A 27,374-nucleotide genomic window follows, 5' to 3' on the forward strand; every position below is an offset into this window, starting at 1 on the left:
AATTACTTCAAAAATTTTTTTTTCAGGAACAACATTTGGATTGCATTACTTTAGATTATCTGGTACGCAGGTAAGAAATTATACAATATTCTACACCTATAGATTTTTTACTGCTCAAACAGTGAAGTTAGTAGAGGAAAATTACAAAGTATACACTCCAAGAAAGCAAATTCCACATTGGGGTAAAATTACTATTACTTTGGTCTATTATTACTATTACTACTACTACTATTGGTCTAAATTACTATTACTTAGTCAGTTTGTTCCCTTGGGAGACTAGATCTCTAGATGAGCATAAAGTTAGTACCATGGAAATATGAAATGAAATTTTGTAGCATATGAAAAATGCATGCTTAACCAGGATTTCAACATGGGACCTCCAAAAGAAAAGACATAGGTACTACCACTGCACCGTGCAGATCAGCAGAGAAAGTTAAAGTGAGATAAGAAAAATTTAAAATTCATGGTTAGAAAAAAGTCCTTTTAAAAAATTTATCTTACTTACGAGGGTTGTCTGAAAAGTTTTGAGCCTAACATAGAAAGACATATTTTTTCTGTCAAATATAGTTTTATTTTTCAACAAAGTCTTCTTTCAAGTCTATACACTTTTTCCAGCAATGTTCTAACCTCTTTAACCCTTCCAAATAATAGTTGGCGTATTTCTCCACAAAATAGACGTTTATGTATACAATAACGTCCTTGTCAGATAAAAATGTCTTTCCTCCAAGTGAAACTTTAAGGTTAGGAAACAAGAAAACGTCGCTTGGGGCCAGATCTGGTGAATACGATGAATGGTCAACCAATTCAAAGTGCAATTTGTGAATTTTAGCCATGGCGACCGTCGAAGTGTGAACAGGTGGATTGTCCTGATGGAAAAGCACTTTTTTTTCTTCAAATGTGATTGATTTTTTGCAATTTTTGCCTTCCTCTTGTCAAGTAATGATGCGTAATACTGTTCCGTTATTGTTTTACCTTTTTGAAGATAATCAATAAACAAAATTCCGTTACTATCCCAAAAAACAATCCCCATCACCTATGCTATCTCTCTAACCTTAATTCATCAGTTATCCAATACTATTTGGTGAACTTTTTCGATGATATTGGTGGTGGTTGGACTAGTTTTTGGCCATCTCAAACGTTCATCATCAACCAAGCTGATATGACCATCATGTTTAAATTCAACTGCTCATCTTTTCATGGTAGCAAATAATGGGACAGAGTCCTGTAAACAGCGTCCAACTTGGTTTTAATTTGCGTAGGTGTATTGCCTTTCAAATGCAAGTATTTAATCACGGCACGATATTTGGTTTATTCCATTTTCACAAAAACACTCACAATGACTTACACAAGTGATTATCAAACAACAACTGAGCGTCCAAAATGGCTGAAATTTTAGTGAGTATACCATTCAACATATGTGCGAAAACATTCCCTAACTTTTGTTGACGAGTGCTACCAGTTTCATGTTGAGGCTCAAAACTTTTCAGGTAACCCTCGTATGAATGTTCTGGATCTAAAAAGTATTGTAATTTTTAATATTTAAAAAATTAGCAATAAACCATCAAATTTGAAGTTTATTTAGTACAAATAGGTTAACATAAAGATGCAACTTAAAAACAACCAAGAGTTATTAAATAATGTACAAATAATAGTAATAAAAATAATTACTTACTCTTCTTGAAATAATAGAATGAACAGTGGCACGTCCATCACGGACCATAAATATAAACTTAGCTTGGGGAAATAATTGTGATAAATAATCTGCTGACTTTAATGTTAATGGATCTTTATTACATAATCTTGATGCTGGTTCACCATGCCTTGCAATCACTTCTAAACAAAATGCAGCTATTGCTGAATCTAATACCTGAAAAAAAAAACAAATATTGTACATTAAAAAAAATTATGCAGAAAAATATTTAATTATTCATAAATATATTTAAAATGTAAGCAATTTCTTTACAAGTACGGGCTCTGGTAGAATTAATTTCTTTAGAATTTTATTTTTTTAAATACCTGCTCAGTGAAGTATGTGATCCCCATCACTTTTAAAAGAAAGTGTTAAATTAATTTATTGTTTTGGACTTAGTCCCAGTTTTTCTACTGGCTTCAATTTTAACCATATAAGGTACAAGCACAGTAAAATCTGATTAAATATTATATGAGGATGTTTTGTAAATGGACACATAAACAAACAAATGACAAATGTAGATATATTCACAGAGTATATGTAAATATTAATTCTGTTTTATTTTATTTTAGTTGGATCCTTTAAAAACTATTTAAACACTTAAGTTGAGATATTTTTAAAGGTTTATATAAGAAAGAGCCTATTTTTAGAGCTTTGATTTTGAATGCCATATTTTGATTGATTATATAACTTGTAAAATTTATCACAGATTCTTTAAAATTTTAAAGCATGACTTGTTACAGTATTTTAAATGTATCTGCCAAATCCCAAATTATAATTTTTATACTTTTCTATTTTTTTATCCTTTTTATAAAGATGTATTTCTGCAACTAGATCATAGAGTTATGTGACATACTGCTTTGGTTCAGTCTCAGATTCAGGGTTAAATCTTTTATATTAATTTTACTGTTAAGTAAATTATTGTAATTATCTGTAAATTATTACAGATAAGTTCCTTAGAAAATTTTTTATAGTTTCTTTATTATTTATTACTATATGGTCAATGTAATAGATTCAAGGATGCTAGTTTCCTTTGTTATAAAAAATACTTGTATTTCTTGTAGAAATTAAATCTTATTGCCTTTAGTGCTCAACTACATGTGACTAACTACTCAAGCACTACTTCAAAAATTTGGCTAGGAATATTTCAGCATCTCTATATAATCCTAAACAACCTCAAAGAAAGGGGAGTCAAGGGGAATATGCTTGTTTTTATTAGGAGTTTCTTAAATAACCGAACTTTCCATGTCCATGTTGGAGATTCTTTCTTGGGTAGCGTCAACTTGGAGAATGGAGTAACTCAGGGAAGTGTGTATTTGTAGTGTGGCCGATCGGTCATGTATGTTGCATTTTTATTATTCCTTAGTTCGTTCCCAGATTATGGTTTGTTACCTACTCTTCGGCGCGCAACACCATCCTTAAAATGCCGGATTCTGTACATTATGCTTTCCTTCGGCTTGCTACAGGTGCTTTTGGATCAAGCCCTGTCGTAAGCATTTTCATCGACTGTGGTGAGCCATCACTTTGGAACAGACGTGACCAGGTTTTAGCATCTTATTTTATCTGTCTTAAAGGACAGCCAAATCACCCGGCTTTTGACGCAGTCCTTGGAAATCCTATCTTCAAAGATATGTACATCATCCATGTTTTACTGCACCTGTGTGTATCCGCATCCGGTGTTTCCTACGCCTTATAAATGATGACACACCTTCCATTTTTCTGATTTATCCGTGTTCGTATCTCCGTGGAGAATCAACCTTATTAAATTTATTTTTGACCTCCCTATGTATAATAAAAAATCAGCTTCACCAGTTTTCTTTCAGCAAATGTTTCACCACATTCTCTCTGAGACGAACCCAGATGCAGTAATATACACAGATGGGTCGAAACAGCACAATACCATTGGATGTACATTTATTGTTAATGACCAAACTTACATGTTTGGTCTTCCCGGTCTTACGAGTGTGTTTACTGCTGAACTATACATAAGGCTTTGAATATCATTAACCCTAAATATCCTCATATCCTTATTTGTAGCAACTCGTGTAGTGCTCTGCAAGCCTTATAAATTTTTATTCCAGACATCCTATCGTCACCGAAATCTACAGTGTGATAGCCGTGTTGAACCATCGCAACACACAAGTGAGTTTCTGCTGGATTCCTAGCCACATGGGGATTCTGGGTAAACGTCCAGATTCTGCTGCTAAAGACACATGTAGTCAACCATCCTTCACTACTCATGTTACTAGATCCGACTTTATTAACTATGTCAAACACGCACTTCGTACATATTTACTGAGAGCTTAAAGTTTATTTTTAATTAATCTTTTGTTTGTCATATAAATGATAAAATAACTTAATATATGCTTAACTATAATTAAATTAATCATTTCTAGGAACATAATATACAAAAGATGATTATAAAACCAGATGAAGAATTCAAAATTCTTATTTGAAAATTTATTCTCAAATTTGAACAGACTGGTCTATAAGATGTATTAATAAAATGAATAATGGTTCAGACTGAAGAAAACAACCTTTTTCCTGAACCCCAATTTGGTTTTCCAGCTTCACATTCCACCATTTAACAAATACAGTAATGGATTTCATTGTATTTACCCTTGAAATTAAAAAAAAGAATTAGTAATTCCTGCATTTCTAGATGTGACCAGGCATATGACCATATCTGGTATTGTTTATTATTAAAATTTATTATTTTCTTTCATCATCTACATATTATTTAGCAATAAATAACTTTTATAGATAGAATGTTATATGTTTAAAAATATCTCTCTCAAACAGAATATTACCCAATTACAGAATATTATCAATAAAGGTGCAATCCTAAGCCCTATATTATATAACATCTACGCCAGTAAATTTTCTGGTCTCCCTTAATGCATCTACAAACTTATGCATCTACATAGATGATGCAGCAACACTGTTCAGAGGAAATAACCATACTGATTACAAGAAAACTGTAAGCTCTCCTTAATATAATAAATTCCAGGTTTATTATTGGAAAATAAAAATAAATGTCACCAAACCAACATAAATGTCTCACTTTAAAACTGGTAATTTGCCCACCAGTAAAAATCAATATTTTTTTGATACCCATTGAATCGGTTCATTATTTGGATCTAATTCTAGACAAAAATCCAATGCGGAAAAAACGCATAACACATGTTTTCTATTTTGCTAACAGTAGATTTAGCCAATCTATTTTTATGATTTTATATGATTTTTTACTTCTTTGACATTTATGACTTGCCATATACAAATCTTTTGACAGCTCCATATGGACAAATGGTGGTCAATATTTGGTACACTTAAATCTAATATGGACATTCTACAGTTATTACTGTGGTTTGACTCTCATTGACATATCTTTTTATCTCACTAACTGAGCCTATATAAATATCTAAAATTGCCATCTGTAACAACTATCTTGAATGAGCTTTTAATTAACCAGTGAGAAGGCAGTACAAATGAGATCTTTGTCCACCATAACATGTTGCACAAAGTTTTTTGACAAACTAGTAGAGGTCAAACTTGAATATTTTAGGGTAAAAGAAACCCTTCTATTAATTTTAAGTCTTAACTTCCAACTTAAATATGAAAATATGAATAGTCCTCAATCTAAATTCTATGTTTATTAATCACTTAGTCTTTGCAGATCTATTTTATAAAAATTTGCAAAATGTGTTTCTACCCATTCAATTTAGAATCATATAAGTGACTTGGTCAGTTTATTTTTATACCAAACATGTTATTTTTTTATTGCCATATTACCAGATTCACTGATAAATATGTAATTTAATTTTACAATTCTGAATAAATGAAATCTAAATTAAAAAATAAATAAATAAAAAAGTGTTTCTCTATGAAATTGAATAAAGTTTTTTTAAATATCTAAAAGGTTTTGATGCAAGTTCTAATTCATTCAGGCTTGTGATGTAAAAACTTTCCAAAAAAAAAAAAACCTTTTAATGTGGCTGGGATAATTCAATATGTAAGTTTTATTTCTTGTTGAATACACATGCAGTGGTTATAGTGACTGGAAATTATAAAATGTAACATTTAAATGTATAAATACTGGAGAGAGGCAAGATTTTGTATTTTAATACTAGTTTATAAGACAAGATTAAGATATAAAAAATATTTTAATGCTACACTACTTAATTAAATAAAGATTCAGTAACTGACATTTTTATCCTTATTTACATCCTTCAATTTTTGTATACTATTAAGTTATTCCGGTGTAAACAGAGCATCAGGTTTTAAGAACAATTAACTAATTATCTTCTCAGAAAATTATAATTTCATTAAGATTTAAAAATTTAACCAAAATCATTGGATATATTTTGTTTAGAAACTTTTTAAATGTTTACCCTTAACTGGGACTAGAAATTTTGAGTTGAAGCTGTAAATTCAAATATACAATCAGTAGTAGTTTCCATGAAAATGGATTAAAAAACGAAATAAAATTGAAAATTCACTGAATGCATGCAGAAGCAATATGTCCTAAGTGATTGAGTCAAAAGTATGGAAACCATTCAACAACTTTAAAAGAGTTCCAGATAGATTTCTGTAGATTTCAGGATAAGGTATCAGTCAACTACTTTACCTTTTGATGAGAAATAGAATTTCCACCACTTCTGGGGGTTGGTCCAGGGGTAGTAACTCAAATATTTTAAATGGTAATATCCTTTATGTGATACATAATTTTAAAGGTCTCTCTTTAAGACAAGAAAAATGGTCTAAATAAAAAGTTGGTACCCAAAATGGCTGCAGGATAATCTAGGATTTTGAAAAAAATTATATTGATAATAATTTAAGGAAGAATTATCACAAATAAATAAATTTATAAAGATGTGATTAAATGGATTATACTGAATAAATCTATTAAAAAAAAAAATTAAACATAACATTTCCTTATTTACTTACTTTTCATTTTAATAAATATTTTAAATGTCCTCCTACTGTTATTTGACAGAGTATCAGTCAGTTGCAAAAGGATGATACTGCATTACTCAATGACTCCCTGGTGATATTTTGTGCTGATTCTCAAATTCTATTTTGTAAATCATTGATATCTTTGGGCTTATTATGATAAACAATACTTTAATTGACCCATAGAAAGTAATCCAATGGTAACAAGTCAGGTGATCTTGCTGGTCATTCTATTTGACTCCTTTGGGAAATCCATCTTCCAGGAAAAAATGCATTTAAAATTTCATATGCCTGAAGATTGAAATGAGGTGGGACAACATCTTCTTGAAACCAAATGTTTTGGAAGTTGGGGCCAACAATATTTTTAATGTTTGAAACGATATGGTCAAGAAGCAGTCTGATATTTAACTGCATTTAAATTTCCATCAACAAATATAGGCCCTGTCAATCATCCACCAATAATACTGGCCCATACATTTACTTTAACCGGATACTGTGTATGTGCTCCACAATTCCAGTGTGGATTAATATCAGTCCATTTCATTCTTCATAATAATATCAATGTAATTTTTTTCAAAATCCTAAATTATCCCACAACCATTTTGGGTACCAGCTTTTTATTTAGACTATTTTTCTGTCTTAAGGAGACCTTTAAAATTATGTATCATACAAAGGATGTTACCACATTTAAATTATTTCAGTTAAAACCCCTGGACCACCCCCCTTATCTTGAAAGTTACAGAATTCTATCTGGAACTGTTTTAAAGTTGTTGAGTGGTTTCTATATTTTTGACTCGCTCTGCATATCACATATATATTTTTTTTATAAAATAAAGTAATAACTTAAACAAAATTTTTTCAATTTTTTTTCTCCCTTTTCCCATTAATAAACAGATAATATAAGATTTAGTGGAAAAAACATACTTCTTTATGTACTCCAGCTTCTTCTAAACGTAAGCTCTCTTTTTTGGACTTTATCCAGTGAGCTCTCATTTGTAGTATCCGAGGAATAACTCTTGTTTCTTGACCACATCTATAAAACACAAAAATATTTTTAAATAATTTTTTTTTAATTCATATTTTTTTTAAATTACATAGTGTTTATGGTCAGTAAAGCAAAAGAAAATAAATGTAAAATATTTATTTGTTATAAAATAATTATTTAGATATTTAAATTAATAGTAGTTTTTTTTTTTATTTTCAAAATGCTTACTACATGATAAATTCATGTAATGCAGTAATATGAAAATGAGAAACAAAAATGTACGAGTATATTACTAAAATAATAAGTAAGTACCCCATAACTCTTTCTCTACAAAAGGCTTCTGTGTTTAAATAATTAACTTAACCTATTGGTCAAATTAGTCTAAGCAGTCAAAGAAAAGTGTAGTAAGAAGACCTACTGTGATTTCATCTATTACCATTAATAGAACGTTCTCTCATTCTGTGTTTCTACTAATAACCAAATAGTTCACATACTGCCTGAAAGTAGCTCCAAAGTTGTAGTATTGAAAAAAAATTCCAACAATTAAAACTAAAATATTCTATTATTACAGATCATATATCAATTATTCTAATATGCTGCAGAACAAACTTCAACAGATTTAACTCCAACTGTAGGTATAATTTTAAACCAAATTTGAATGGTTACAATATCATACAGATTAAAAGGGAACCCCCCTTGGAATCCTGAAATTTTTTATGATTCAAAATTAAATATTGATAGAAAAAATTACCCAATTGTGTTTAATAAAAAAGTGAAACAATAATACACTGCTTGATCAATTAAACGAAAATTTTGTTTCATTCAGCAACTTAAATAATATGTTCTGCATTAACCTCAACACCCATAACTTGACTTCATCTGATGATCACTTTAAAACAAAAAAAAATTTGGGGATGAGAAATTCAACAATTGAACTTGATGTGCTCATTGAACTTGTATGGAATTTTTTTTTCAAAACAGATGATAAAATTCTTTAGCTTTGAAATAACTGCATTGCAGTTGAAAGGGGGACTAGATAAAAAATATCAGGTAATAGACTGTGATTATGTTGATAATTTAAATAGATTCTTGTTTACATTTGAACCACTCTTACAAGTGCGAGTAAATGTTTACATCAAAGAGAGTTTTATACAGAAGAACCTGGCCGTACAGTTTCATAGGCAGAATGAATATAAAAGAAACCTTAAAATTCCAAACTTTGGAAAGGAGAGCATATTTCATCTTTGGACTGCTTACTAAAGACCAATAAAAATCACAAGAATTTGTGAAGATGATATCACAAAAGTTTAAGGTGAATTAAATCTTTATATGATTACAAATTTATGAGGAGAAGAAGATTTGAGAAGGAATTCTACATTGTATAGAAGTTTCTTAATTGAAAACAAAATATTATCAGTAAAATTAGGAACAAACTGAATGATAAAAACAATTATCAACTTATTTATATTTCCAAGATTACAGTCTCTTATAATAAGATGTAAGCAGACTTAGGCCAACCAGTCCTAAGTCAAATATCATTATTTGAACCCCGACAAGAGAAAAATAATTTCCTTTAATAAAGTTTTCTTTAAAATGCGTCTGAAGAAATTCAAAATTGTTTTTTTCACAATATCCTTCCTTAACAAATTTTGAAAAAAAATTAATCTTATCAATGTGCACCATGTATAGAAATATTTGTCCCAAATTTGAAGAAAATCAGTTTGGTCATTCCTGAGATATATGGCCAAAATCAGAATGACACATCTAGTACATACATACTATGTTTTTTTTTGCTAAATGAACTAGTTGGACCCTAAAACATAGATTTGCAAAAAAAGCGATACCCCATTTTTTGACATGATCATTATTTTCCTCATTCTAGCTATTTTGTTGGGAAAGTACATATAAAGACAAATATTCTAAATAGAAGAATAAAAAATAATTAAAAAAAGAAAGACATGGTAATAATACTATTAAGAAAATGATTAACAAAAATTTTACATAAAAGACAAAAGAACATTTTTAATGCTGTACATTTCTCTTACAGAGAGTAAGAAAAAGTAAGTAGTTAAAAAATTCTTCATTTAAAAACTTTAAACAAAGAACATATTAACAATAAATATTGATATAAATAAATTTAGATAACAAGAGAATACTATGGAAAATATAAAAAACATGATAATAAAATGTAAAATACTATATATTTTTATCTACACAATATATAAACATTAATTTAAAAAATGGGCTAGATTAAAATCAAAAATAATAATAAAAACAACAAAGCCAATAGTTAGTAGCAGATGTATAAAAAAAGCCTAAAAGTGAGTTTAAACAGTCCTTTATCAAATGTTGCAATATAATATAACTATGCTGTTAAAGTATAATATATTGTAAATAATTTAATCAGATAAGTAAGTACCTGCATTAGTTTGTATTGTATAAAGCACATTAAGATATCATTCACGATAACTTAAGAAAGACTTACTTATTATTGACTACTACTATTGGCACGTTATCAAATCTTCCTATAACTAATAAATATAGCAGTACACATAACAATTTTATTAACCTTAAACAATCACTCAGATCAGTTTTATTTTTATTTTTTTTTATATATACAACAGTCAAGTTCATAGTCTTGACGAATATAACAAAATGCATGTAACGATTATATTATCAGATACTGAGGTAAGTACTAACAAATTCAATTTTTAGATAAAAAACTGTTAATGTTTATTGTATCCACTTTTATATTAACATTGCATTGCATTTTATTACCAAATCAGTTTTGTTTTCTACATCACTAAACAATAATTGAGTAAAAAAACCCAATAACCATGTTGTGTTACCATAAATAATGCAAGTGTCATATTAACACCAACTTGTGAATATCAGAGGTTATTTCCAGACTGATATATGGTTTTTCATAATGGGCATACAAACAGATCAATTATCACCCCCCCCCCAAAAAAAAAAAGCTATGTATAATGAATTTTGCTAAAGTTACAAAAAATGCTGTAAAACAATTTTTTTTTAAATACAACTTATAATAATTAAAACAATTAAGGATTTTATAAACTCCACAGAACAAAAAATTAATAATCAATAATTAAATGATTATAATTATGTATACTGAATACTTTGGTGTGTTGCAGTTGATATGAAATGTAATATAAACTTATCAATTTATATAGAGCTTTTTGAATCCATGGATTTGTCATCATTTGTAAAGTATTTTATCAGAGATAATGCATTGATTGTTACATGTAAAAACTATCAGTTGGCATGACCAAATGAATTAAATTCAATCTAATTTAGTTGAACATGACAACTACTCATTTTTATATTGAATGATGGTAGTACATTACCTGATATAACTGATGATGAGTCCATGGATTCAAAAAGCTTTTTACATAAATTGCTAAGTTTATATTAAGCATACTAATTTTGTTGCGTTTATATGTGATTTTTGTTGATAATTATCAAACATTAGAAAAAAATATATATATATTTTCAACATTATATGAAATATAAACCACCAAAACACAGTAATTAAGTTACACTTTCCATATTAATTTCCAAGAATTGATTTTCATGGGATCCTGAATCTTCAGTTGGTATTGAATTCTATAGTTACATTATACATACTTCTTTTAAAATTTGTTATTTTAGATTGCTCTCAGTATAACAAATTTTTTAAAAGAATTATATATAATATAATTATAAAATTCAATACCAACTGAAGATGCAGGATCCTGTGAAAATCAATTCTTGGAAATTAATATAAGTAACATTAAGTTGGTAAGTTTAACATGTATAATTACTGTGTTTTGGTGGTTAGTATTTCATTTAATAATAAATCTCATTAACACAAAGTCAATATGTTACTGAAGTATCTGAATTTATATATATATATATACATACATAAACTTCTGATAATACTTCTGATAATATATATTGTTTTATCAGTTTCCACTGGTTATTTCAAATATATTTTATACTATTACTCTATGAATAAATAACAGGTTGTTTAACATTAAATCACTTAAATTTTGAATTTTGTCATTTTCATTTAATAGTTTAATGAAAGGTAATATCTGGAAAGATTATAGGACCTAGATGATGCTGAGAAAATCCGAAAATCAGCCCCCAAGGAGTTTATTCAGTTACACAATGGTTACAAATGATAATGAATTTTCCAATGAATACAACTAATTTCTATTAATCACACTACAGAGTGTATCAAAAAGATTCATCCGATTTCAAAAGGCTGTAACACCTCAACCATTCACTGTTAACAAACTTACCATATAGCATATAAGAAAGGGGATTCTAAAGTTTCATTTGGTTGTCAGCATGTGCTTCCCTCATGATATACTCCATTCATTCTGTGTTAAGATGGTGACCCCACAGCAGAAATCATTCCGAATTTCAAAAATTGTAAGTCTGTGAAAACTGTGCAGCGTAATTTTTATTGATTATACTCTTGCACTAGACCTCCTACTCCTCAGAGTATTAGGCATTTGAACCAACAGTTTCAAGAAAGAAAATGTTTTTGTAAAAAGAAATCGGCAGGTCACCCTTGTGTATAAGATAAAGATGTTGAACACATCTAACAGTTTTGTATATAGCCCAGCAAAGTCCATTCGTTATGCCAGCAGACAGCTACCCATTCCTCTTATGACAGTCGAGTGTGTTTATGGCAATGTTTATCACTCAAACCATATAGGATTAAGTTTTTACAAGCCCTCTGCACAGCTGATAAAAGGCAAGTTGATTTTTGTGAATTTATCTTCAACAAGCAGGAAAAAGATGACATTCTATCACACTTAGTGTTCATTGACAAAGCCAAGTTTTATCTAAGTGAAGAGATGAAACTCTACAATAAAAATAAGTATCAGAGCTGCCACATATAAAGGTTGAGCATGAGAGAAACTCTCAGTCAATATCTTCAGTACCATTTCTTGAGAATGGTTTACAGTCCGTACTTTTTTATGGAAAACATTGTTGTGAGTGTCACATTCATAGAAATGTTGTAGAATTAGCTTTTCCCACAGTCACAAGCAAGTTTTGATAAATTCATTTTCCAGCAGGACAGAGCACTCCGCACTGGCATCTGCAAGTTTGAACATTTCTTAACAAAGAGCTTCCTTAACATCGGCTGTAAGAGGCCTGCCAATTTTATATTCCATCACTGACCACCAAAGTCGCTTGATCTCACTATGTGAAATTTTTTTTTGAAGGTTTATGAAAGTCTTTCTTTACGTGCCCCCTCTTCCTGCAACTGTGTACCGAATTGCCAAACTGCATTACAACAGTACAGTGACTACAGTAACAACAAACATGATTGCTTGAGTATGAAATGGTTTAACTATGTGTAGATGTATGCTATACATACAGAGGGTATGCTATATTGAGCATTCATGAAAGTTTTAAATAGAATTTCATATACAAACATGAATTTTATAATTCACTGCAAGTTTAATGTTAATTTGTTTTAAAAGTAAAGCATCTTGAAATCAAATGAATCTTTTTGATACTAGCCGTTCTACATATTATCCAATCAGTTTTTTTATCTTATACATTTAAAAAATAATTTACAATAATTAAATATTAATACATTTATTTATAATTAAAATCACAGTATAAAATAGACAAAGACATTATATACACAACATTAGCGACTTTGTTTTACCAATTTTATGTTAGTTAAAATAGAAATTTCCTTGTGAGAATGATGATTAATGATAGATATCAAGTATCAGAAACTTCAACAATTACTTCCTAACTAACAAATTACAATGTATTAATCATCAGTCTAAACATCCTTGTGTTAAACTAACAGTTTTTTCTTAATTATAGTATATATATATATATATATATATTGCTAACATTAAGGGAAAAATGTAAAAATTATATCTTTATTAGATGCTATTAAAATTTTATAACCAACAGACTGTTAGGATAATATTTACTTAAAAGAAAACAAAATTGATATTATTACTAAATAAGATCAATATAATAAATATATACCTCACATCTGGATGCGCGTCAAGCATAGCACGCATTAATGTTGTACCTGATCTTGGAACACCACCAATAAATATAAGTGGCATAAACCTGTCATAAGGGTATACTTTCTTATTGTCATCAACTACAAAATTCTGAAAATAAATTTATAAACAAGCACTTTACACAAACAGTTAAAAAATTTATGTTGCAGTTAATAATAAATTATTATGCTATATAAAAAGTTATAACTACCCATGTGGGTTAATAGCAATACTATTAATCCTACCTAAATACACTCTTAATATTCTAATTATTTAATCATTCATCAATGTGAGAGGACATAACCTAACATCTCTCACTGTTTTTGATTACTGATAACGCTATTGTGTTACAGCGTCTATTTTTTGCATAAGCAGATGAATTACTATGATCATCCTAGTGTTACAAAATATGATCAGCTTGTTCTTCATTATTAACTTTTATTTAACTTTAAAAAAATTGTGAAACTCTTACAAAATTGTTTGTACAGTCATGTATTGAAGACCATACATAATTACAAGATTTTGTATTCTAATTGGTATATAAATGTTACGTGGCACATTAGGAATGGTTAGGTATGCTATTTCATGGATAAAAAAGGAACAGCTCCCATATTTGCCTGGATGGATCAAGGGAAATCATGCTAATACCTTAATCAAGGCAGCAACATTAATTTTTGATATATAATAGTTACACTTTGGTTTTTTCTTGGAAACTCATTTCTGTAGAATTTCACATGTAAAATATGTTTTGTAATATCAAATTCATAATTTAAAGCTTTCCTATTATATTGGGTAAGAAATGCATCATTTATATATACCAGTAGGATTTTTCTCATATCCATATGCCCCTCTAATTTTTGGATAATGTTCACAATGTCAAACAAAAATTTTGTAAATTCTTCTGTTTTGTCATCTTAATATTTTTTAAAGTAAAATATGTATACTTTTAATTGCCTGAAGAAATTCAATATCTCTTTCAAAAATCGCAGATGCATTTTGAAATGTATGTTTTATCACCATCTGGCTATAACTTGCATATTAATGTAGTTAGAAAAATAAATATTTGATAGACTTAACATTGCCAACAAGAAGACCACAAAAATTTTTAAAGGAATTATGACATGATTTTTATGACAAATTTCCATGAAATTATGACTATAATCCAGAACAAAAAGTTAAAAAATAAAATATCGACTAAAGAAGCTGAAATCTGTTTAAGAACAGATCACAGATATTTAAATAAACGTTTGAATCTAGAATATAACAATGCAGTGAAAAATAAACAGTTATATCAGTTAAAAATTTCTGCTGAAAGGTTCAATAATATCTTGTAAAAAATCATTATGATCCAATTTATCACACATTAAAGGATCATCATTTACTAAAAGATCATCTTAAGAAAAATCTGATCAATCTTAAAAAATGTAATCAATCTTAGGAAAATCTTAAGATCATCTAAAAAATTTAAGAAAAATTTGTTACATTTTATATCTAGTAAAGATGTGAGTGATGCTTTCTGAACAGAAGATTATTAAAGATTTCATGTTTTCTCTTTCTTTAAACATTTTAACATTTGATTATGTTATACAAGGTCTGTTCAGAAAATAACCAAACTTAATTTTTTTAATCTTTAAATCAGGTGTAATGTAATTGTTCAGGTGTAATGTAATTTTAGCTGGTGTTGAATTTGCTTTAACGTCATCATAGTGTCTTTTCTCATCACTGATTTTAATTTCTTAACCCTTTCGGCCTCAAGCCTATTTTGTAAGTACTAGTTAAAAGCCTCAAGCATGTTTTTCAAAAAAAGGAGAAGTTTGGTAGAAATGCCACAGAATCAACAATGTACACGATAAAATTATGAAAAAAATTGTACTTACTCAGTAAACTATGTAGATTGTGGTGCTGCAATCCAAAATGGTGTTACACCTTTGATTAATTTAAAAAAAAATAAAATTCAACTTTTCTTCATTTTAACAAAAAAACACTTTGTTCTTTATTTGAAAAAAAATCCTTGCTATTTGTATCTAATCTATCACTGTTTCTAAAAACTACAATTATTTGTGAACAAAATAAAAAAAATTTCACTTAAAAAGTCATATTATTTACAGAGTTATTGAAATTCTTGTGTTACCACTTTTTTTTAACATTTATGCTTTGAAAGGCATTCTCCGGGTAAGCCTTTACTACAGCGGATACAAACTGTTCTTGATCTTCTATGTCTTTTTTCTTGTGTACAAACGCAGCACCTTGCTTCCTTTTTATCAGGTAATTTTCTCAACCCAGGTGGCCCTTGTGGATCTTTGAGAATGGCTTTTGTATTTAACCAGTCGTCTGCCAGTGCTTCAATAACTTCTATGTTGAACTGAAGTCTTGATTTAATTTTTTGTCCCTTGTTATGCTGCTGATACAAAATATATGAATTCAAAAGCATTCTCCCCAATACATTAAAGGTCACTTCTTCCAATAACGCATGGTTTTCCTTTCATCCAAGTATGAATACAACATCATGTCTGATGTATCTATCCCTCCCATGTACTTATTATACTCATGTATTATAGCCAGCTTTGATACAATTTCTTGCCCGAGAGGGATATTTACTTCAACATTTCTTGCCATACATTTACTTGAAAGAAGTAAAACAGGAGTTTTTTGAGATTTCTTTTCCCTATATGCACAAGCAAGAACTGGACCAGAATGAAAATACAGCTTTTCACCAACAGAAAACATTTTTTTAAATTGCTGACGTAAAAACTTTCTATTTTTACGGATGGTACCTGTGATATATGTACCAGCAATAAACAAATATTTTAGTAATGTTACCGACATAAAAAAGTTATCCACAAAATAATAATAATTTTTTAACTACATAATAACCTAAACCTAATGTAGCAATTTCTTGCTTATCTTCTTGACTTTTAGCCCCTTTGTAGGTAAAGAAAGCTAAACAGTAATTAGTAACAGAGTCGCATAGCATCCAAAATTTTATCCCCCAACAGTGGTGATGTTTATTTGGCAAGTATTGTAACAATGAAGTGTGACTCTTAGTACCAACTAAGCTCTCATGTATACTGATTTGTTCATGAGGAGTATAATGATGCCGAAAAACTGTATTTGCGTGATCAATAATTGGTTGATACCTCATGCAGGGGTCATAATCAGCATGGCCAGGCAGGGGACAACTTGGACTGTCAACTAAATGAAAAAATTTCAAAATAATTCTAAAATGGTGCGCTGAAAACATTTTACCAAACCAAGGGGTTGCCTGTGATGATACTGTACTACAGTAACTAAGAGTAGGTTTTCTAATTATCCCCATATTCAGTATGCAAGCTATAAAACCTTTCATTTCAGAAATGGTAATATTTTTCCATTTTCGGTATGGTTCAGACAGCCTATCTCTATTTGTATTTAAATATTGATTGGCTGATCTATTGGTTTCTTTCACCATCAGTTCAAATAAATGAAGTTTAAATAATAAATAAAAATAAATTATAGGTGTGGAACCTGGATTAGGCATATGTTGTGGGCCGGGGAGTTCCAAAAATTGATGTGGAAGAGGGACATTATCTTCCGGTTCAATGATGTTTCTGTAGGCCTCATCTTCTTCTGAATCCCCATCACTATCACTTGTGATTAATTCATCATCTTCTTCATCCCCACTGTCACTAGATAATTCGAAATCGCTATCAGTATCATAAACAAAAAAGTTATTAATTTCTGCATCAGTAAGACGTCTACTAGGCCCGGACATTGCAGAAAAAAAACACCGAACTAACGAATAAATCTGAATATTTTACGGATCACTGTAACTAAAACTGCAACTAACACTATAATTAAAACTCTAATTTCATAAAATAATATTATAATACCTATAAAAAATCCCTTATAAACGCACTCTTTTTTTTTTATTTTCCTGTTTAGCCTCCGGTAACTACCGTTCAGATAATACTTAAGAGGACGAATGAGGATGATATGTATGAGTGTAAATGAAGTGTAGTCTTGTACATTCTCAGTTCGACCATTTCTGAGATGTGTGGTTAATTGAAACCCAACCACCAAAGAACACCGATATCCACGATCTAGTATTCAAGTCCGCGTAAAAATAACTGACTTTACTAGGACTTGAACGCTGGAACTCTCGACTTCCAAATCTGCTGATTTGGGAAGACGCATTCACCACTAGACCAACCCGGTGGGTTCCTTATAAACGCACTGAGTAACCAAAACATAACCATGAATGCACGGAAAACACTTCTGTTTACATCAGAGATTATCGGAATTTTGAAATCGATTATTCTCTAATATACGTATCGTAAAATGAAAACAACCTACACTATCGATATCTACGAATTGTAAGCTTTAAGAAAAAATACTATATGAGCGATCTAGCGGTAACATAAAGAAATATATGAACATTAAAACTACATACCGATATATCGTACGGGTGAGACTTTTGACACAAGCACACATGTACGATATATCGTTACCTTGAGGCTCTAAGGGTTAAATAAGAAAAAAATTGCTAGGAGAAAGGTCTGAAGAGTAGGGAGGCTGAGAGAGGTCAGATTTTTGGCACAAAGCTGAGTGTCCGGGAGCATTGTCATGAGTTGTCTCGCCACAACTCTGATCTCTTTTTGTGGATTTTTCATGTAACTGTTGTAAAACATCTTGATAGCACACACGATTCACTGTTTCACTTTGAAAAAATTCAAAATGCATAATTCCAAAAAAATCGAAAAAACAGAGCATCACTTTGACAATGGATTAAGACTGACATGCTTTCTTGGGGCGTGAAGATACTTTGCCAATCCATTGTGATGACTGAACTTTTCTCTCAATGTTGTAGCTGTAACCCAGCTTCCATCTTCCGTTATGATCCTTTGCATTATGTTTGATTGTAATTGGCTAGTTCGAGAAGTTGGACAAATGTCCACTCTATGTTCTTTCTGCTGTTCAGTCATCAAAAGAGAACAAACTTTGCTGAAATTCGATGCATGTCAACTTTTCAGTCAGAATGTCATGGCATGATCCAATTGAGATGCTAACTTCTTCTGCAAGTTCTCTGACAGTCAACTGGTGATTTGCATCCACCAGATCATTGATTCTATGAATGCAGGTGCCATCAGTTGAAGGGTCATCTTCAATTGACTGTCAACCACTTTTACATCGTGAAAACCATTCGTAAACATTGCGTACGACCCAGAGCATCATCTCCGTTTCTGTGAAAGTTTTCCCCAGTTTCATGCAAAATTTTATGTGTATTGTTGCTCCCAAAGATTGCACATTACACAAATCGCTATTAACGCTTAAACATGTAGCAATCAAACAACAATAACATGGAAACTAAACGAGATATCAACAATCCAAGAACATATGGTTACAAAGGAGGCTACGTGGAACACAATGTTGTTATGTCACTAAATATATCCATTGGCCCGTAATTAAAAACATTCAGTTATTTTCTGAACAGACCTAATATATCATTTTTATATTAAATGTAAATGTAATGATTTTTAATTTTCATAACTACTTAGTGAATTTAGTCAACTAATAATGATAAAACTCGTGATTCAAAAACAGTATGGAATTTTTTTCAAACAAAATCTAGAATATTTTAAGGCAATAAAATATAAGTAAATATAAATTCAAAATTTACTTTCTTAATACTTTGTTCATATAGTGACAATTAGTTGTAAATTTTTACATCTGGTAAAAACCAAAATGGACTCTAACACTCACCTTAAACTAGCACACTTTTTCATTCCTATCTATTTTAGCTGTAAAACAGAAAATTATCTGGAATGAACAACTTACTGAGTAGGTAACTGAGTAAGAACAAATTTCAAAAACACAAACAGAACTACAGAATGTTTTGTTTATGCAATTTTCTTGGCTATTTATTATCATATCAAAATATTACAGATTATTTCAAAACTGTAACTTTACCCATGTTTGCAGTGACATAAACAAACCATTCTAAAAGAAGGTTATGGTAGTAAAACTAATTTAAAATCTATTGTAACCAATATTTCTGTATAATCTGTCTGTCAATATAGCCAGGCATTAGTAGTAATAATAAAAATAACAATTTAATATTATTTGTTATTTATGCTGTTATATGTATAATTTAACAATATTTGAAAGCTATATGCTAGTTTAATGAGCTTAAGGACAAAGTATGCTACCAATAACTAAATTAAATCTTTTGTTATATTAATTCCAAATATAAGTGTAATGTAATTTATATACCCAAATTCTAGGGAGTGGCTGTTCATTAAAAATTAATGATGAAGTAAACAAATGTCCAGAAATGCTTCATTCTTCATCTATCTAAAAGAATATGCTTTTATTACTTTATTTAATAGAAATGTTTCATACTTCAAAGAACAGATAGAAATATTTAAGTGAATTTGGTTCATACATTTATATCATTCTTTAATAAATAAGTGAATGTATTGAACCTTTTTGCTCATTCTTTTTAAAGTTGTGGCTGTTTCACTAATTATCATTAATATCTGCAAAGATTATGTTTATTATAAAAAAATCATAAGAACTTTTTTTTTTTTGCGAACAAATTTGAAAGAAAAAATTCATAAGAATTTTTTTTGCGAACAAAGTGATGCAACATTTATTTAAATATGGCTTCAAACAATTGATTTTAAAGCAAAAATGTTATGAAATCATTTTGCGTTAGATTTCATTTCTTCTAATATGAAAAAGATTCTTATTTTAAATTCTGTTTGTAACATAATAAATATTTTATTTCATTTACTCTAATAATTGATTTGAATAAACAACCACTTTCTTTATTTTTTCATCAACAATCATTCCTAGAATTTGACTACATCGTTTAAAACAATCTGTTTTGAAATAATAGAATTAAAAGTAAAAGAAGAATAACAAACAAAGAACTGGATGTGGAAAATTTAAAGTTGATATAGTTAAGGAAGTGGAGAAGAAGGTCAAGCGATAAAGTCAGACGGAGGAATTATGACAAAGGATAAAATAATGTATAGTTAATTCTTCTTTTATTATATTTCAATCCAATTAACTTAAAATTAGATCCAAATTAAAAAATAAAATTTAAGATTAACTTTACTGTTTAATAATATGCACATTTTAAATTAAATTAACTGTTTTATAAAATTTTTTTTAGATATAAATAGTTTATATAATCTTTATTTATATTATAAATATAACATTTATTTATATTACCTTTCTTGCAACCATAAGCGGCCCATTGTTAGATATTGAACATAACTGAATCTTATATAGTAGAAGTAGTAGGACGGAGAGCAAGACAAGCAGTAGCGCCAACCTGCGCCCTCCTCTCCCCATCCTGCCTACATCATTTTTCACCTAAAAAATTAAAATATACATAAATAAATACATCTGATTTTAAATTAGTGTATATATAAAAAATATATTATCAAGATATCTGCCAACATAATTTTTGTTATTCTTAGAATGTGCATTGTAAAAAAACAGACAAATATATGTGATGGTAACACAAAAATAATTTAAAACAAAATATTTCTAAGAGAAGAAACTGTTTGGAGAAAGTCATAATGTAGCAACAATATAGCAGTAGACTTGTTCATGATGTAACAAAATCCATCCTAAACAAAAAAAATAATAATCTGATAACCATTTATTACAATCTGACTTCATAATAATGACTTTTTAAATAAACAGGAACTTGTGTGCATGCATGCTTTGCACACACACAAACATGAACGCACTCAACATAAACAGTTGTAGTTATTTATTAATTTAATTATAATTCTTTTTAAAGAGAACTTTTCAGAAGTGGAAAAACAAAGAAGTGAGTACTAAGAAGTTTATAACAGAACACAATCTAGTATAAATGAGATCAATCTCAAAGGATAAAGAGCTTTATCCAAAATAATGTGGAATTACCTATGTTAAGAATTGCAAGAGCTCATTTAATATTACAACTATATTTTCTAGACAGCCAATTTTGTAGAAAATATGTTTTAAAATAAAGAATCCCATATTTAAAAAAAAAAGTTAAAAAAAGGGAACTGAAAAAACTCTGCATTGCACCAGAATCACATAAAATCAAAATATTACTAACTGTTAATAATGCTACATGTATACAAATTAACAATTTTCTGTAAATAATAGCCATAAAACTAATTAATAATATAAAATAACAAAAAGTCAAAGATAATTTATATTTTTATATTAACGTAAATATATGTTAAGAATATAAATAATACCCAATAAAAATGCAATGCTGAATATAAAATAACAAGGCACAAAGATGAATGACACAGATAATAAATCTTAATAAATAACTAATCTAACAGTTTTTTAATTATGTAAATAACAATTCTTTAGAAATTAAAAATAATATATTTTAAGATATTGAATATTTTTGTAAAAAAAATACATTTTCAACAATAATTGTTTAATGCATAGTAACAAATCAGAGAAAAGGCTACAAACAAATTCAGGACTGTCCTGATAAAAACCAGAGATGAATAAATAAATCAGTGATTTAAAATGATTTTATTTGCTGATCTCATTATTAAAATTTTTGATGTTTAATAACTTGTTCCAAGAGAACAAACCCTCCATAATAAACATCTCTCTTAAATTTATTTTTTCTCTGTTTTTTAAACAGAAGTGTAAAGATTAAAAACTTAAAAAAGTATCCAAATAATAATGTAAAGAATAATAACTGTGGTAAATTGAAGTCTATTTCAATTTTCCTGCACTAAATGCCAATTTTTTCTACAGAGTGGAAGCAATGAATATATTGCATTGTTTTCCACAGGAAGGAGCATATTAATTAGTTGTTTTACACAATCTGTTCCAATCTTTCTTATGACTGCGGCGCATGTATAACATCAGAGATACAACCTGTATAATTCCTTTCTCTGAGAATATCTTATCTTTAGTAACTTACATTTACAAGCAAAACATGGATTATCAGATCCATTCAAAGTCCTCTTGCATCGAACTACTTTGAAAAGCGATCCACTTTCTTAGGTAATAAATTCTTATATATAATAATCTTTTGGAGTACATTCAGAAAACAACATGAATTTTTCAAGATAAAAAAATGGGATGTCAGATAATTGTTTGGTGCCAATAAATATGAATCATATAGACTAATATTCAGTCAATTAAAACTTCTATGTAATCCATGTGATTATATTTTTGAAAGTGCTAACTTCATTAAAACCAAATAACTTATTCTTAAAAAAATAACAATATCTATCTCTATCAAACCACCAAACAACTAAATTATTATGTGTAATTCAGCAGAATACTTCAATGTACAAGAAAGAATTATTATTATGTTTCTGTTATCATTTTTAATAAATAACAATCCATTTAAAATATACTAAACTTATTTAAAATAAAATTGTTTTCTAATCAATTTCTTACTACACCCTCAGTTAGATTTAACCCGCAATCACTCGTGCTATCAGATGTCTCACCATTACTTGCGCATTAGGTAAAATCTAACATACGGTAAAAATGAATAAAAAAACATAATACTGTCAAAAATCATTATTTATCTGGCATAAAAATTTTAAAAATCATAAATTATAATACTTTAATATTTTAGCATATATAAATAAAAAATTATGCTAACAAAATTAGTGTAAAAAAAAAATCATGTCGTATTAAAAAAAAATTATAATCTAAGGAACTGCCTCGCAAAATTATATAGTTCTCCATGTATTTTGAACATGGGAATATTATGAAAACTATGTACACTTACATTTAATATCTCACCACCATCTAGGCACAATATCTTGTCTGAATCTTGTGAAAGAACTACAGCTGCACACTGGAAGCAAGTCAGTACTTATAATATGATCCTTACACACTGCGTGATTACAACTAGTTCTTTCTTACCGGGCAGTAACACACCGGATTTTTGGGCCGACTTCACGAGAAGGTTACAGTAATGCAGGAGTTCCCACAATATTTTTTATCTTTTGTTGTAGTGAAACCGACAAATTCAGCAGCAATGGTCATCTTATCATGTGAGGGATCACAAGTGCCTTTGACAGCTCAGTCAAGTATTTTCGTTTTGGCATGAGAGAATTTGTGTCTCTTTAGGATTGTCTGACTTTATGGCCCCAATGTTCAACAAAGAACAAAATACTGTTAACGGCCATCTGTTGCTTATCCTAGTAACACAGTATTCAGTTTTTATTTTATCGATCACATCTACAGCCCCCTTGGTAAGGGGTAAATATTGAACTATGTACTGGATGCTGATATAAGTTATCAGTGAGTTCTAATGGCAACTGACTCTTATTTTTATGCACAGTGCCTGCCACAATTAGCCAGTGATTTTAGTTAAGCTCATTTGCCAATGGAATGTCATTAAAATAATTATCCATTGTAACACTTCATCCAGAGTGGTCAATAGGCTTTGTCATGCATTTTACAATACTAATTATGTCATTGCCAGTGTTATGCTCTCCCTGTGGCTGCTTACCAGGATAAAGTTCAAGATTTTTTGTAACACAGTTCTTGTATTGACTAATATGTAAATCTTGATTCAGTATTTGGCGGGTTTATTAGCAACATATTGTCTAAATCTGCATCTACCTCTAAATGCCTCTTGCATTTCACCAAGTGTTGTCAGTTTACTAACATTGAAAGTGTCCTGACACACTTTTACAAGTTTCTCAAAAACATACTTTATTGGTGTTATGATGTCTTCAGCTGCAAAGATTAATCTTTTTCTCAAATCTCATGGCTTGGACAAGTGTTTAGAAATGCCTTTTTGACATTGTTACCATAAAGAAATTTGAAGCTGTGCCATTGTCTGCCATAATTCGTCTAAGTTCGGATAGTTGGTTTTGTTGACACAGGCCAGATAAAAAACACCAAAAAAGGCTTGTATTTCACAAAAATCAGTTTGAGGGCAATCCTTATCACCCCTCGTGTACTCCTGGTACATAACTAATAATTGTTCACTTGTACAACGTATTATTTCATCCAATACATTGTCAAGAAAAAATAGTCTTCATGAATCATAAACTGTCCTAGAATAATGTGTCATGGGCTTGCCTCCAGGCAATTCAATTATTATATTTGTCTGAGATTTCTAGATGATGGAGGCTCACGCACATTCCACTTGGTAAATTCATCCCTTTCCACATAAGGTCCTTGATTTGATGCATCAGGTAGAGTACTTACCCAGTCGCTTTGTTTGTAACCCACCGAGTTGGTCTAGCGGTGAACGCATCTTCAGAAATCAGCTGATTTCGAAGTCGAGAGTTCTAAAGTCAAATCCTAGTAAGGCAGTTAGTTACTTTTATACAGATTTGAATACTAGATCGTGGATACTGGTGTTCTTTGGTGGTTGGGTTTCAATTAACCACACATCTGAGAAATGGTCAATCTGAGACTATATAAGATTACACTTCATTTACACTCACACATATCATCCTCTGAAGTAATAGCTGACAGTGGTTCTGGAGGCTAAACAGAAAAATAAAAACATCACTTGTTTGTGGGAAGAACTAGCTCTTGGTAAAATTGTGTTAGGTACATACTCTAAATCAGACTGCTCTGAGTTGCTGTCATGATTGTCAATTTCTGTTGGTCCATCTGATTCTGATAGGTTGTCGCCATTTTGAAGAGAAACGTTATCCTCCTGTTCCTCCTCTTTTCAACTCAAAATCTTCATTATTTCTGTTCATTGTTCACACATATTTATAAAACTTAAATTTAAATGTCGCACAACAAACAAACAAATAAATAGAATACACAAACAAATAATCCATGTACCACAAATCACTCACGTGGTTATTCGCGTCGTTAGGTTCTGCGTAACAATATAGACAACGCACAGAGCCCAGGGAGTTGTCTGCTCAAACAGGCCTCTCCGTCCGCCGACCATAAGTCTAGTCCGACAGGTCAGCCCGCCAATTAGATCTTTTCATTGCGTGCTTCTAACCCCTAGGGCGGGGTAACCAAGCCCGAATTGTCGTTCCTGGACTTCAACCCGGAAGCCGGGATTTGGTATTGACGCCAATACCTCTAGTGAGAGCACCCTGTGTAGGGGACTCACACCGAGTCTCGGTCTTTTTCGCGAAGGGATGAGGGAGTCCCAGTGCCTCATCAATGGCGCCCATCCGTGCAAGCACAGACGAACGGCAGCCCCGCAAGGGGCTGTCCTTCAACCTATCGTCCCCCATCCTTCCTCGCTTTGTGCTGTAGTATCCGTGTCACAAAGTCAGTTACAGCACGAAACCTCTCTGCCCCTGATAACATACAGTCTATGATTGGGTCAACTGTAAGGGGCCCAGTCACCAAATCACAACAGCGACGTTCAGCAGCCCACGTCCGGCAGTCGAACACGACGTGTTAGAGTTTAACTAACAAACGGTGCACGTTCTCACACCTCTCCAGTCCAATAGTACCAACACTGCCTAATTTACCCAGTCTGTACGAAAACAAGCACACAATTACTGTTCTAAGAAATTGACAAAAAGACGACAAAAAAACCCTTTAAATAGTAATATTTATACAAAGATTTAAAATGTCAGATTTAACCTAACAGTAAGCGGAAAAGGTCAGATACGTTTGGCAAATTCATTTAAATTCTTCTTACATATTTTTTTAAAATGTTGTTTACTGTATTAGTATGGAATTTCACCATTTCTACTTTTTAATTTTTTTTTTTAAATTTTCATTATGATTGCTCTGATCAAGGTCGTACTATGATTTCCCTTGATTCATCCAACAAAATTGTGATGGAGTTTTTTTTTCTTATCCATGGAGAATTGTATCTACCAGTCTCTGATATGGTCAATATTACGCATTGATCTGAATTAAATATATATTTATTTGTTAATTCAATACAATTATTTCTATAAACAAAATTAAGTGCTAAAAATGTAAACTTCGAAACCATCTATAAAATATATGCGATAAGCAAAACGGTAAATGCAAAACTGTATACGTGTGCAGACCACCAAATTAAGGTGAAAATTATTTCTTCGATCCGTTAGTCTTGTTTTTCCAGAATCCCGGGTATATTATTAATCCGAGCAGGAACGAAAAATTTGCCTTCATGGGCGGTTTACACCGTCGTATAAACGTTTGGAACGAGCCTCATTTCCTCATTTGGACCCATACTTTAAAGCGGATATAAAACAGTTGATGGCGGGCGTCGTTTTCGAAGACAAGTAAAAATCCGTGCGCCACAGTATTTACAGAAAACACCTTTGATAGTGTTAGTTAACAGGGAAGTACCTCTCTACGAACAACCGTTCAGAATTAGATATATGAAATATGTCTATAAAATAAAAATATTGAAAAACGTATGAATTATTTTTATATAAATAAACAATTTTCTATAATTAAAAATAATTTTAGCTTCAATTAATACCGTGTATTTGTTTTTTTGTTTATTTTTATAATTGTAAGTAATTAAATTTTTTTAGAATCATTTATGTAATATATAAGAGCCAGAAAATAAATAAAATTATGTTATCTGTTATGAAAAACAGTTTTATTCAATTATAGTAGTGTAGATATGGAGGTCCTAGGACAAACTTCGTCTAATTCAGCCACTTTGGCAGGTGGTCGTCCTATACCACTTCAGAATCCGAAGTACGGCTGCCTGAAATTTTCCGTATAATACTCCTGTGACGGATTCGACAATGTGTTTTCCTGCAAGACTTGC

At 30.2% G+C, this 27,374-nt stretch overlaps 1 protein-coding gene across 7 annotated transcripts in view; it reads right to left on the bottom strand.

Annotated features, from left to right (window-relative positions):
* LOC142323826 (protein-tyrosine sulfotransferase-like) overlaps positions 1 to 27,374 on the bottom strand; it is a 1,177,394-nt gene that overhangs the window by 12,426 nt on the left and 1,137,594 nt on the right. For all 7 annotated transcript variants that reach the window (XM_075364080.1, XM_075364084.1, XM_075364082.1 and 4 more), the window contains 4 exons: positions 20,897 to 21,040; positions 13,662 to 13,792; positions 7,568 to 7,676; positions 1,673 to 1,867 (listed from right to left, as the gene is read on the bottom strand). In XM_075364080.1, coding sequence (XP_075220195.1) covers positions 1,673 to 1,867; positions 7,568 to 7,676; positions 13,662 to 13,792; positions 20,897 to 21,019 — 558 coding nt within the window. In that variant the 5' untranslated portion in view covers positions 21,020 to 21,040. The remainder of the gene's footprint in view (positions 1 to 1,672; positions 1,868 to 7,567; positions 7,677 to 13,661; positions 13,793 to 20,896; positions 21,041 to 27,374) is intronic.

This window comes from Lycorma delicatula, chromosome 4, assembly GCF_047948215.1.
Source record: "Lycorma delicatula isolate Av1 chromosome 4, ASM4794821v1, whole genome shotgun sequence".
NCBI lineage: Eukaryota > Metazoa > Arthropoda > Insecta > Hemiptera > Fulgoridae > Lycorma > Lycorma delicatula.